This window comes from Vigna umbellata, chromosome 1 (genome assembly GCF_029865625.1).
Source record: "Vigna umbellata cultivar VRB3 chromosome 1, Vumbellata_1.0, whole genome shotgun sequence".
Taxonomy (NCBI): domain Eukaryota; kingdom Viridiplantae; phylum Streptophyta; class Magnoliopsida; order Fabales; family Fabaceae; genus Vigna; species Vigna umbellata.
Genome location: NC_142165.1, coordinates 104,439,129 through 104,453,593, shown reverse-complemented (window position 1 = coordinate 104,453,593; position 14,465 = coordinate 104,439,129). Strand labels below are relative to the sequence as shown.

Sequence of the window (14,465 nt, the reverse complement as noted above, 5' to 3'; positions counted from 1 at the left end):
TCCGACGTCTAAATGGCCTGACAGGGTAGGTGAAAAGTTGTTTTAGACGTCATACTAGTGAGGACCCCGACGTCTAGGCGAGAATAGACGTCGGTTCCTTAGGTGTCCAACGTCTTGTTTGCTGTTAAATTAGAAATCGAACTCGCTGTTACGTGCACTTCAACGTCTTCCTTCTTGCCTTTTCTCTCTGCGGCATTGCATTTCCAGTGCGTTTTTGTCTCTTTTGAACCGTTTAAACATACTTTTACTCCGATTAAAGTAGTCTTTGATTGATTATCTTCCATTTGAACCGATTAAAGTGAGTTTTTGTTGTGTTTTGGTGTTGTTTTTCTCATGTCTTTGGGTAGCGTAGTAGCACATCTTCCCTTTGCTAGTTTCCTCGTAAGAAAAACTTGCGTCTTTTGGACGTCTTATAGCGTTTCAATCCAAAACCGAACCTGGGTCATTGCCTAGTTCTCAAGTCACCGTATTCGTTTTCATTGCCGGTTGGAATGACACTAGGCAAAGACCCAGATTCGATTTTCGGTTGAAATTCCAAAAGAGGTTCAAAAGACGCAACATTTACTATGACGAAACTAACAAAGGAAGAAGGTGCTACTAAGCTACCCAAAGACATGAGCTGCAGTAGACGTCGGTTAATGCCATGTCCGACGTCTATAGAACCCTTAGACGTCGGTTAATGCATATCCGACGTCTATAAAGACGTTGGACCTGTGGAGTCTGATGTCTGATTAACGTCACCCACAAAGACGTCGGATCTAGATCTGACGTTAAAAGACCAAAATAACAGACGTTAAATACTCTTTCTACACTAGTGATCTTAGTAAGACTTAATATATATATATATATATATATATATATATATATATATATATATATATATATATATATATATATATATATATCTTTTTTTTTTTTTTCTATTTTATCACCTTTTTAATACATTTAGTGTGACTGACAGAAATATATGTGATCTCCAATTTTAAACTTTAATACTCGTGTTATCCAATATGCATATAACTTATGTTTATTCCATGTTATTTGCATCTCGTTTGTTATACCTTTTCATTAGTTTGCTGTAGAAATTTGAATCTTAGTAACATGCTTTTCTATTTGATACCAATACAATATAGTTCTATATACAGCATCCTTTCTAGGATGATAAACACAACTCAAATTCAAATGTGTTCTCACATCTTCATGCTAACTCTTCCAAAAGCATATCAAGTATGCACACTATATCAACTTATCAATATATTGTTGTAACCTTTTGTTGGAAGATGAGTAACAACATTCATACTCACACTTTCTTACTTTAATTGAGAGATTTCTAACACCTCCTTCCAAGCAGGGGTTACATGTTTATATATATATATATATATATATATATATATATATATATATATATATATATATATATATATATATATGTCTATTTTCAATATGACATTATCAATTGCGGCATTGAGTTCCATCTATGATATGTTGATTTTATTCAACAACCATCTTGAATCATATGTTACATGACTCTCCATGGTTATAAAGCTGCATATTGTAATGGGCCCAAACACCTTATCTGCATATATATGCTAGTTAAATAAAGATGAAGACCTAGAAATTGTTGTGTGAAATAATGTTGTTTTCCCCAACTGCACCATTTATTTATATTATTGTTTCAGTCAAAATTATTTGAAGGCTACAAAAATTATTTAAGTAAAAAATATGTTGCTTAATTTGTAATACTGTCATATCTTTCAGGGGTTAATGGTTCACCAGTGCTGCAAAAGTTTGTCAAGTGAGGTTATTCAACTCAGATTTCTATAATTGGTTAAATATGATTTAAGATAATATTTTTCCAAACCAATGAGTTGATGTATTTTGTCCAAAGCATGATGTTACATCATTTTGAATACACAATTATTAGTATTCAACCAGTGGTTTATGCACATTTAATGAAAAAATTGTGATAAACAACAATATTTAGCTCATGTTTTTTTTTTGTGATAACATGGTTTATGCACATTTAATGAAATAACAAATCTTTATGACAATACATAAAGCAGGTTTTGAAGAAACTGCTTCCAAGTCACGGTTTACAACTAAAGGTTAGGATTGGTTGGTGTCATGCTGCCTCATTACTAGCAGACTAGTTATAAGACTCACAATTTTTGTAAATATATGATGCAGATAGTCGCTAAACAATCAAAATTTTGTTGTGAAGGTTTGATACTAGGAGTGGCAAGAACACACATATAAATATATGTAAACTTCTAAGGTATACATGTTTGAACATTCCTAGTGCTCTAGTATAGATATAATACTTTTTGTTGATAAAAAAGTATATACGATATCATCACACAATAAATATATATATATATATATATATATATATATATATATAATTTTATTTATTGATATGTAAATAGGTGTAATATATTATATTTATAATATATGATTGGATAATATTAAATTGAATTATATAGATATATAAAGGAATAATTCAAATGATTTTGTTTGTATTTAAGTTTTAAAAGCAAAGAATTATGAATGTTGCATTGATTTATATAGTTTTGAAATTGATATAATGTACGTATAGACAATTGTAGTTACCAATAGTGTAGTATGTAATTGACCCATAAAAGTTGTGTGGTAGAAAATATCTAATGACAAGTGGTAGGTAAATATACTACAAGTTGATTTTGTGTCTATAAAAGTGACATATAAATCCATCTTAAAATTATACAAATTTCCTATTTAAATATACTACAAGATATTTTATTTGGGTTAAATGAGATTTGGTATCATTGTTGCTCACTATAAGCTATTTTGTGAAGGTTGGATGAGATTTAGTATCCTTGGTGAAGAGGAATCATTGAAACAATTGTTCTCTGCATTTGAATATGACATTCACATACTCTAGGGATAGGTGTTACTCATGGTTTAAGTTTTCAACACAACTCCAAAGAAGCCTTTGGCACATTTTTTGCAGTATGTTTTCTGCTTCATGAACAATGAGGAGGTGAGGATTTGGTATATTGTATATATAGATTCGAGTTTTCACTTCTAATTGTTTTCATTCCTTCTTTCATTCCCTTATTGTTTGTGTTCTTCAACTGATTGAGTATACTTGTTGAAAATATTTTAATACTTAAATTAGTTAGAAAATAAATTGTTTAACCATTATCGTTATAATAAATGTTATAATAAATATGTTTCTCAAAAGTCTTAACAATTATAATTTTGCTTTCTATTTATAGATTTTTTCATACATTTCTTATTAGGTTCGACTTAATCACAGTTCTAATTATTAATATGTTCAGCTTAATTGATTTATTAGATGAATCTAATTGATGTCGATAAGTTTTCTCTCAATTTGCACAATATCAGTTCGGTACATATACAACGCAAAACCATTATATTATATGCCAGTGTTATACAGTGGATCTTTTGTTCAACTAGTGCTACAGAGAATGATTTCAAGTTGAAAAATTTCTGATTGTACATGATAAGCTACAGCAAAAAAACATATAACTTCAGATAAGTGCACGAGAGAGGCTATCCATGATGTAATAATTTAACTGTAGATAACAAAAAAAGTTTTCCATGAATGCTTAAACGACTCACTTTTAGGCAGCTTAAGGGAAGTATGTAAAGAAAAGAACAAGTCTTTTTATAGGTACTTAAATAGTCTATATTTGGACAATTTAAGGGTTTCTATTTTTAAAAGTCCAAACCAAATAGTCTATTTTTAGATATTTTAAGTGTTTCAATTTTTAAAAGTCCATTAAAGAAGAGGACAGTTCTCATACAAGGAAATTTTTTGAAACATACCGGCATAAAGCTCTTTGACAATGTCTAGGCTTCTAAACTCTTTCCTATTATAATTACGAGTAACACCCTTCATATCCTAATGTTTGTATTGTTCTGATTGAAAGATTAGACCAATAGTATGATTTTATAATTTCAGTAGGAAGATTCTTAAGTTATTAAGACAACTAATAACTTTTATGTCTATGAATATGATAAATATTATGATAAAAAAAATTCTTATTACAAACAGATTAGTAATCTATGTTTTAATTTAAAGTTTTGTAGTACGCATAAACATTATCTAGAACACTGAAAGTTTGTTGCGGTCTTTTTATAACACTTATGTTTGAAATCTATGGGAAAACCAAGATACCCTTTAGATATTTTAGGCTAATATTACTACTAAATTTTCTTTATAAGTATACCATTCGATAACAACATTGTAGTTAGAACCTGTTATTGACCTATCAATTATTATCACAACCAAAATAGTTGCTTATACATAGAATCTATGTTACAAAAGGTGTTTTGTAATTAGAATAATGGAAAACGTGATTGAATGAGGAAAGGATTGGGCATGTATGTTGTCGGAAGGTGTTGGTATGTTTGAGAGTGAAGGAAGATGGTTTCCCAGAAGAGGCCTTACACTGTACCCACTCTCTTCTTCCTCGCCTTGTTCCTCATTTCTGTCATTGTCTTCTTCTCCACCAGAACCACTCTTCACACCGCTTCCCCCATTCACCCAGATCTCTACATCCACGTCCAACCTATTTCCCCTCCTCCTCCTCCTCCTCCACCACCACCACCACCACCACCACCTCCTCCTCCTCCTCCTCCACCTCCTCCTTCTCCTCCGCCCCCACTCTCCTCCCCTGCCACCACTCAAACCCTCACCGTCGGTTACACTGACAATGTCACCGACGCTGAATCTGATGCCCAACCGGTAACGGAAATAAATGAAACTGTTGGCGACGATGCGGCGTTGAATGTGAAGGAGTGCGATTTGTTCACGGGAACGTGGGTGAGGGATGATAGCTACCCGATTTACCAACCAGGTTCGTGCCCTTACGTGGACGAGGCTTATGACTGCAAAGTTAACGGAAGGACCGACACGCTCTACACCAAATGGCGCTGGAAACCGGATGCTTGTGATCTTCCCAGGTACTCTCTCTGTTGCATTTTCATTTTTTTCTACGCTTGTTGCTAAACAGGTTTCAGGTATTTTTGCTTGATTTTGGGGTCGCATACAAACTCTCGCTGCTTCTTCTTCATCTGCCAATTTCTGATGCTTTTGTGTTTAGTTAATTTTCATAGGCACTTATGCGGAATCAATCCTCTTGCAGCGTACCAAATAAAATTATTTAATAGCGTGAACATTTTTTATCTATTTCTGTTTTCATAGATATTACTCAAGTGGAGTTTCATACAAATGTGACTAATTATGGAAAGTGACGGATAAGAAATTCTCTTGTCATGTGGAATTTTAGTGCCAGTGGATATATTGCCGCTACCTTTCATGTGACAAAATTGCAGTTGCCTGTTGCATTTTATGCCTTTATTCCGATGAGGATCATAATAGATAGAGGTCTGTTTCAGAAGGATTGTTTTATGTGTTCAAGTATGAGGAACTTTATGAAACTTTAGAGAGTGTGAGTAAACATGCTTCTCTTGCATAAACTTGATGGGGATGTTCCCAAAGAAGCATGCACGAGCAATGCTTTCAGGTTATGGGATCTGTATTTTTAATGAAAATGGTCGTGGGAACATTTCTAAAAAGATTCAAACAATTGTTCACTTGGTGGTGTGTGGAAACTTAACTTGACATACAAAGAAGCAAGCACGCGTAATGCGCATCCTATTCTTTTTTTTAATCTTGTAATGTAAATTAGCCATTGCAAAAGATTTTTTTTCTCCTTTCCCAGTTTATTATATACTTGAACTGTTAATATATCAGTCAACTTATAAACACAACATGCATACATATAGAAACTGTTGTTATTGGGTGGCCTGTTAGAAACGGTTTGACCTTTCTTTCTCATCAGATGTTCAACTTTTGATTTTCTGTTGATAGATGAAAGCTTAATAAAACAAATTTGATCTCTTCCAGTGTTCAACTTATGATTTTCTGTTGACAAAAGGCATCTCATATACAATATAGCGTGATGTAACAGTTAATTACATATACTAAAGTGTTTTTGAACAGTTACCCTTTGCTCTGCATCTTTTAGTAGTTTAAAAGTTAACTATTCATATATGCTTCATTAATTTCTTTCATATTCTACTTGAAGGTTTAATGCCACGGACTTCCTGTTAAGACTGAAGGGTAAAAGAATAATGCTGGTTGGAGATTCTATGAACCGAAACCAATTTGAGTCGATTCTATGCGTACTACGTGAGGGCCTGCAAAATAAGAGCAGAATGTATGAGATACACGGACACAAAATAACAAAAGGAAGGGGCTACTTTGTTTTTAAATTTGTGGTAAAAGTTTATTTTGCATATTTAGTTTCTTCTAACTTATATGCACTAATACTATCATCTGCTTTATATTATTGTTTTCTCTTAGATTATTTTTTGTCTATTCAATTTCTTAGTAAATTTTTCTCTTCAAGGTCCAGTTGACTTGAATCAAAATTGTTGGCAAGCATAAATCCAGCTTATGCTGTAGATTTGTTTCCTCTTCCAGAAAATTAATTCAGCTTTTTGAGTTAAAACTTCATAACTTCCTATTAAGTACAGTATTTGCATTATTATGTGAAATTTGTATATGAAATGATCAAGAAGCTGGACATTTTTATTTTGCTGTATCAAGAAGATGTGTATGGACAGACTGCAGTATGTTGTGCTAAGATTTTGGAATACTTGGACAGGACTATAACTGCTCGGTGATATTTGTGAGATCTCATTTCCTTGTGAAGGAAGGAATTCGTCTTAATGCACAAGGGAGCTCAAATCCTACATTGTCAATAGATCGGATTGACAAGACATCTGGTCGTTGGAAGAAGGCTGATATTCTTGTCTTCAATACTGGACACTGGTGGACTCATGGAAAAACTGCTCGAGGGTTAGGATGCAATTATTTTAATTTCATACTTTGATTAATATATGCATTGATTTTATGCAATAAATTTTTGGAAACTGTGTTTTTCTTTCCTCATGTATATTGAACTCTAGCTTGGTTAAGTAATTAAATGATTCATCCTAGCATTTTCTGCACAAGAATGCTGCCCTATTGTTCTAAACTGCTCTTGGCAACATGGAAGATTGATGTGTACTATAGTATCAAAAGCTATGAATTAAGAAAATTTGAATTGTCACTCTTTTGTCCCTTTTTTCTTATTAGTTTTTATTCACTATTCACTGCTACCAGTTGCTAATTGGTTTGTCTTTCATTCCTTAAAGGTGATAGTGTCTGATTTTTGCAGGATAAATTACTATAAAGAAGGTGATTATCTATATCCAAAATTTGATGCAGTGGAGGCTTACAAAAAGGCTATGGAGACCTGGGGAAAATGGATCGATAATAATATCAATCCACGTAAACAGATTGTCTACTATCGCGGATATTCTAATGCCCATTTCAGGTATTTTTTTTTTTTCACATATATTTATTGATCAAAATCCTTGGCCCCTTCTCTTTCCAGTCTATTAATACTGAGGATCATGTCTGCGGAAAAGAAATAGGAAACTTATTGCTTTAATCGACATCATAAAGATGGAGAAAAGAATAATAGAAGAAACCAATTCTACGCCACCACTACTTGCTCTCAATCAAATAACATTGCTAATGAACATTTGACAGGGGTGGGGACTGGGACTCAGGCGGATCATGCAACGGTGAAACTGAACCAGCTTTTAATGGTTCCATCCTGAACAACTATCCTTTGAAAATGAAGATAGTGGAAGAAGTGATCCAGGGAATGAAGGTTCCAGTGAAGTTACTAAATATCACAAAACTGACCAATTTCCGGAAGGATGGCCACCCATCTGTCTATGGCAAGAAAGTCCCTACAAGGAAGCAAGACTGCAGCCATTGGTGTCTTCCCGGGGTCCCTGATGCATGGAATGAGTTAATTTATGCCACTCTCGTTTTTCAACAAACAAAAAGGAATTGACTTACATCATTCTTCTTTTTAGGAGTTTGCTTTTTTATGCGGCAAAGAAGGGAGAACAAAAGAGAAAACAGAATTTCTTTGGCCTGGACTCACATTTAGGAGGTCATTGAAAACCACGGAACTTCTTCCTCCTGTGGTAGTACCCTTTGGGAATTATCATGAGTTAGTTATTCGGATAGCTTGGAAAACTGTACTTTATTGCACATAATCAGGTAAGAAGTTAATATAAAAATTAGTGATGCTATTGTGGGATTATTCTTCCGGGTGTATTGAACTGTATATAGGACAAAATTTGAAAATACCAAAAACTGTGGCATATGTCATGATGACATGTGACATATGGCATGACATGAAAAAAGATTAACTTAAAGTCAATCTAATGAAAATAATTAAATTAAATATTTTTAAAATATAGAGACTTAATTGAATAAAATAAAAATTATGGATTTAATTGAATTTTTAAAAAAATTAAAAGATGAAAACAAATATTTAGCCTAAAGACTTTTTTATTAATTGTATTAATATCATTCATAAATATTATCAGCAAATGATCTGATTAATTCAATCTAGGGAAGTATTTCTTTCTTTTACAATTATATCTTTTTATTTACCAAATTCAAACTTAAATTTTTTTGAAAAAGTTATTTTCATATAAATCGGAACTAATTCACAGTAAAAATTTATAATTAGAATATATAAATATTTTTAAAATATATTTGTATAGTAACATTGTAAATGACCTTAGGGAAAATGACACTTGAACAACCATTTTTGATAACATTTAGACACGCGCACACGTGTCAAAATCTGAGTGGTCCATTTTCATTTAATTTTTCTAACTGGACCACTCAGATTTTGACACGTGTGTGCGTGTCTAAATGTTGTCAAAAATGGTTGTTCAAGTATCATTTTCCATGACCTGAGAAAAATATTGAAGATAAGTTTGTGTTCTTCATGTTTCTTTTCGATTTTAAATTGTTAACCATTTTATTAAAACTATTTTTTATAATATCTGAATCAGTTTCAACATAAAAAAATTTTATGTCAATTATAACATACGATAAAATATTTAAATGGCTTTAACATTATTTATAATAAATTAATTAACCATTTGCTTATCTTATTTTAAAACCTTAATATAGTGTACGTGTCTATTGATATATAATTAATTGTTCAAGCTTAGAGAAGATCAATAGGTTACTATCAGTTAATTATTTAATTAATTTTAAAAAATAAGTAATTAAGTTTAAACGAAATTGAGTCGTTATTAGACTTATTCTAAGTAGAAGATTATGAAAAAAAAATTACAAATAAAAGTGGAAGGTATAGTTGTTGAAACTTTTTACTGTACATTTATTACAACATTAATTATTTAATATATTGAATCCGAATTGACTTCATCAGGTACACCCGATCAGTTGGAGAACAAATTATCTAAATAGAAAGAGAACAATTGAACAGTAAGTGACACGGAAATTGTTTTAAGTAAACGTTTGATTCTACACACAAAACATTTTGGTACCCATTTGGGACCAGCGAAAACTTCTGAAGCCCATGGTAACCATAAGAAACATGATAAGCAACCTAGCATCAAAGGAAATCGTTAACGACCAAATGGACCCCGATAGAAATCATGAGGAGAATGCAGAGGCAAATGGATTAGATGTAGAGCAAATATGAGGAAGAAATAAAAGCATTAGAGGCTAATAATGAAATCATTTGACGAGAGAAGGATGGTAAAGGTCATGTGTCATCCACCCCCAACTCTTCAAGGACCAGCTAAGCAACCCTAGGAGGAGTCACACTGAACGATCCAAGCAAGTAGTTTATTCATGAGTAAACACCATCACTCCTCGCAACTATTAACATGGTCGCTCTGCTACAATTTATCGTAGATATCATGGAGACCCCTTTGCCCGATAATTGGAGGATGTCAATGTTCGACAAGTATGACGAATCTACGAACCCGAACAATAACATTTAGATCTTCATGAATCAAATGACATTGTACACTACAAGTAATGTTATATGATGTCTAGTTTTCTCTATCTCTCTGAAAGGAGAAACCATGGCCTGGTTTTCTATGTTGTTGGCTAACTCCATAAATTGTTTTGTGACCATCTGAGTGAGATTCAGAGCCAAGTTAGCAATAAGTTGACGACATCACCTGACATCGACCACTCTAGTCAATGTTAGGAAAGAGAAAGAAGAGTCCATCTGAGCCTTCATGGAAAGGTCGAAAATGTGTCTTTACAAATCCAAAACTTCAACCCAGATGTGGCCATGCATAATTTGATCACGGAGTTATGATCAAGACTATTCGCCACAACTTATGCATGAGGCTTGCTGAGAACATGAACGACCTAAGACAGAGAGCGACATAGTACATGGAGGTGGAAGATATGAAGGACTTTCGAAAGCAGATGCGTAAAGAATCATCAAGAGGAGAAAAGAAATGGATGGACTAGAAACTATCTGTGGGAAAAGAAAGACCAATGGGTCCCTGCTTCAGCAATTACACCCCGTTGAGTGTGCCTCGGGCCAAAATGATGGAAGTGACACTCAGTGCTGACTTATTGTTCGTTCCCAAGAAGAAGTTGATCCCACCCAATGTCGATGGAAACAAGGATTTCCTTTATCACAAAAACCTCGGTCATACTATTGAAGAATGTTCGACTTTAAGATATAAAATTGAGGAGCTCATCAGAGTTGGCCACTTAAGGTAATTCGTGAAGAAGGAATACTCAGGCAGAAGTTCACCTCATCCATGGAGTTTGATGTGTAATCCTAGAAGAAAAAACTATGGAACGATGCAATCCTCCATCACCAACAATCATATTTTCAAGGGTGAGCGAAGCGGATATAACTATTCGTGAAGTATTTGCACGATTCACAAAGCACACACAACCTTCCATCATCGGTCATATTTCCAAGAATAACCTGAGCAATAGTAAATCCTTTTTACTTGTGGTGTTAATTCAAGCTCAAGGCTTGGCTGGCTTGTTACTGTATGTATATCAACTGGTACACACAGGTCTAAATGCCATAATCGATTGTCCAAACTAGAGGAGACTGATCGATTAGGATCAAAATTAGCTAATCATTTAGTTAATCTAAATAGGTAAATAATCAATTTTAAACAGAATTAAGTCAATTCTAATTAGAGGTTCATGAAGAAAACTATAAATATAAATTGAAGATATAATTGTTAAGACTTTTTAATAAACATTTATTACAACATTAATTACTTAACCAACCAAACCCAAAGTAACTTAAATATTAGAATGTCTTTAACAATTATACCTAATTAGTTGAAGAACAAATTATTCAAATAAAAAATAATAATAAATAATAAAAAAAATATTTAAGTGTACGTAAGGTCATATTACTTATAATACTTTAACCACTGACTGAAATCAATTCGCTTCCGTGCACATGAAGCATATCACCCATTGATAAATTGAATTTGTTGCATTAATATTACGAACATTTGGGCATATGTGACGGCTTCTTTGAATTGCTTTTGTGGCGGTGCAAAGAGGAGTAGTAGGCAATTTTTGGGTGGGCCATAGTGATGACCCAAATCTGAATTGGGTGGGTCAATTTTGATTCATGGTTTTGTTTTCACACAGTTGACCTTTCTTGGTGCAGTGGTCACTCTCTTTTATTTATTTATTTATTTATTATATATAATAAATTAATAAATAGATATATCACATTTTCTTGAAATTTGTGCAATTGAAATGAACAAGGAAATTGGTGGTATCCTTCCTAGGGTTAAGTTTTATAAGCTGACGTATTCAACAAGGACAACCTTCGAGATTACATTGTACAATTCATTATTTATTTGTTAGTTTAATGTCTATGAAGTCGTGGCTCTTTTCACACCACTTTGCTAACAATGGTAGTATTATTCAATTGCTATGAAATGGAGTTGGTGGAGATTGATCAAAGGAATGACCAAATGATTGGTGTGACTAAGATCATTGCTTATGCATTCTTCCATTCTTTTTCTCTCAAAATCCAAAATACAATTTCGTAAATAAATTTATAAATCATGAGCAGAAGTCAAATTTTATTTTTAAACAAAACAAGTGTTAATCAAAAACAGAGTTTGCTTAAGTGGCAAGAATCTTGCTCAGTGGGCAATTGGGACCCACGTAATTATGTTTGAAGAATCCATTATTTCCATAAATTGACTTATTAATTAGTATACATAATCGTATTGTACGGTCGTGTTTGTACTTCTACAGGAATTCTTGTTCAACGTTTTCGTCAATTAATTGTTTCCAAATTTTATGTAAATAATACTTAATCACTAGTTTGTTTTATATAAAATTGGATAATTTTTTGTATTCAATCATTGAGTATGTATTATTTTAATTTTGATCATGTACGGTAAATATAAAATTGCCTGCACATTTTAATTGAACTCCAGTACATAATACCTAAAATGAAACAAATTTGCTAGAAGATAGTATACAGATTTTTTGAATAGAAAGTAATTTATCCTAATATATTTTTCAGTTTTCCTTTTACTTTTTCGACCAATTATAGATTACCATACTCGTATATTATATTTATTGTATATTATAATTAGTTAACGGTGTGAAAAAATATCTTTACACTCTAACAATGTATACAATTAAATTCATAATGACGTAAGTTGATATACATGTAAAAATACGTTCTCAAGCAGACAAAACGTGGAAAAATTGTTGGCAGTAATTTTCCATGATTTTCTTAAAAACTAATTAATTACCTATTTATATATAAATTAATTGGTGGTGGCTTATTACTTTCTTTGGGTGATAGGTGTGACATAGTAATGTTTAGTGGTTGGAAGTTGAAACTAAGTATGCTTGTCAACTTGGTAATTATGAAACCTTTTCGCAGACAAATGCAATGTTTTCTTCCTTCAAAAATATTTTTAAGATTATCTTAAGAGCATGGTTATTAGTCTCTAATATTGACTAAAACCAGTAATTTAAATGAAGAAAATATTGAACCAGATAATTCGATTCCTAATAATTTTATAAAGTATTGCAAATATCTTTTTAATTTAATTAAATTAAAAGCGACTATGAACTTTTTAAATTGTTTCTATGAAATAAAATACATGCTTTATTAATCATTTTGTATAAAAATAAATAGTTAATTCATTTAGATTGAAAAAATTATAGTTCATCATCTTAATTAGTAGTATTATATATAAACTTAACTTTTAATTCTAAAAATATTAATAGAATAAATTGTTTAAACAATAACTCTCTTTCGTTGACGAGTGTGACTTATACTGAGTTTAATTTTGTACACAATTAAGAAGTAATTCAAGAGATAGTTTTCGTCACGGGCGTGACTTCTGTTGAATTTAATTTGTATGCACATTTAGATAGTGCGAAAAAAATTAATTAAAATCATGTAGCTGACATGATTTTTTAAGACTGTTCTCATAAAAATCCATAAATTTATGGTGTATGGTTTCAATGAACTGACAATATTGTAAAATCTTTTCATATATATATATATATATATATATATATATAGAAACCATATTTTCTATAATTTTAACAAGTTAAAAAAAATGAACAAGTGATATATCTAAGTAGAAATGAACATTTTATAATTGAAAGAAACAGACCCAAAAGTATTATGCAAACACTGGTAGGTTAGATATATAGTATATAGAACTAGTATTCCCATGTGCTATGAAGAACAGCATGCCTACAATAAAATTTTACTTGTGGTAAAAGGTTGCACTATATTATTTGATGGAAAAATACCTTACTCACTACAATGAAGATTGATTGAAGAAGCATTGGATTTGTGAAAACAGTGTGTTTGAATTCATTTGCGATCCCTTAAAAGACGGTATAAAGTTTGTCTAAAACCATGTTAGTGTGTGTGGTGGCATCATAAGGGCAACGTACTGTCTCTTAGTAATGATTTTCTTTAGATTTTAATGTTGTTAGGATTATGACTTAGCAAATTCCATGCATTTTCTCTCAATGGAAATTTGTCCTATTGTGAAATGCAACCTACTTCTGTCTTGTCTTGTGGGTTCGTTCAAGAACCACCTCAACACTCAAAGAAACACACACACACACACAATTCTTCATTATTAAATATACATGCCTTCTCCACACACATCACGCACTAAACCCTCATCCAGTTTTTTCAAAAATTCTACTGAAATTTCCCTACCATTTCCTTGGACCACCCACCAATATATAATATACAAATATATCAATACCTTCCTCTCGATATTACAATGATATCAACAAACGAAATCCCTCATTTATTGTATATATATGGTTTTTGATTCTTTTCATGAAAATGCCAACGTTTCACGTCATGGATCGCAATAAAACAAAATCATATCTAGCACAGATTTAATATTCCAACTTTAAGCCCTAATCTCTGATTAGCGGTCTCACTTAGGGAATTGTTTTTCTTTGAGTTTCAGCCATTCAAAACCTTATTCCTTATCCGTACAACATATACGTACATACACATACACACAAATAATGCAGAAACAAA

General features: G+C 32.1%; 1 protein-coding gene across 1 annotated transcript; it reads left to right on the top strand.

The window, feature by feature from the left end:
- Positions 1-4,273: 4,273 nt before the first annotated feature.
- Positions 4,274-8,180, top strand: TBL5 (TRICHOME BIREFRINGENCE-LIKE 5). The gene is made up of 5 exons (XM_047295980.2): positions 4,274-4,971; positions 6,099-6,291; positions 6,681-6,874; positions 7,236-7,394; positions 7,613-8,180. The coding sequence occupies exons 1-5, from the start codon at positions 4,433-4,435 to the stop codon at positions 7,923-7,925; spliced, it is 1,398 nt and encodes a 465-aa protein (XP_047151936.2). The 5' UTR covers positions 4,274-4,432; the 3' UTR covers positions 7,926-8,180.
- Positions 8,181-14,465: the final 6,285 nt, after the last annotated feature.

Coding starts and splice junctions, on each gene's coding strand:
- TBL5 (XM_047295980.2), top strand. CDS start 4,433: ATGGTTTCCCAGAAGAGGCCTTACACTGTACCCACTCTCTTCTTCCTC. Junction 4,972..6,098: donor GATGCTTGTGATCTTCCCAG/GTACTCTCTCTG, acceptor TTCTACTTGAAG/GTTTAATGCCACGGACTTCC. Junction 6,292..6,680: donor ACTTTGTTTTTAAATTTGTG/GTAAAAGTTTAT, acceptor ATACTTGGACAG/GACTATAACTGCTCGGTGAT.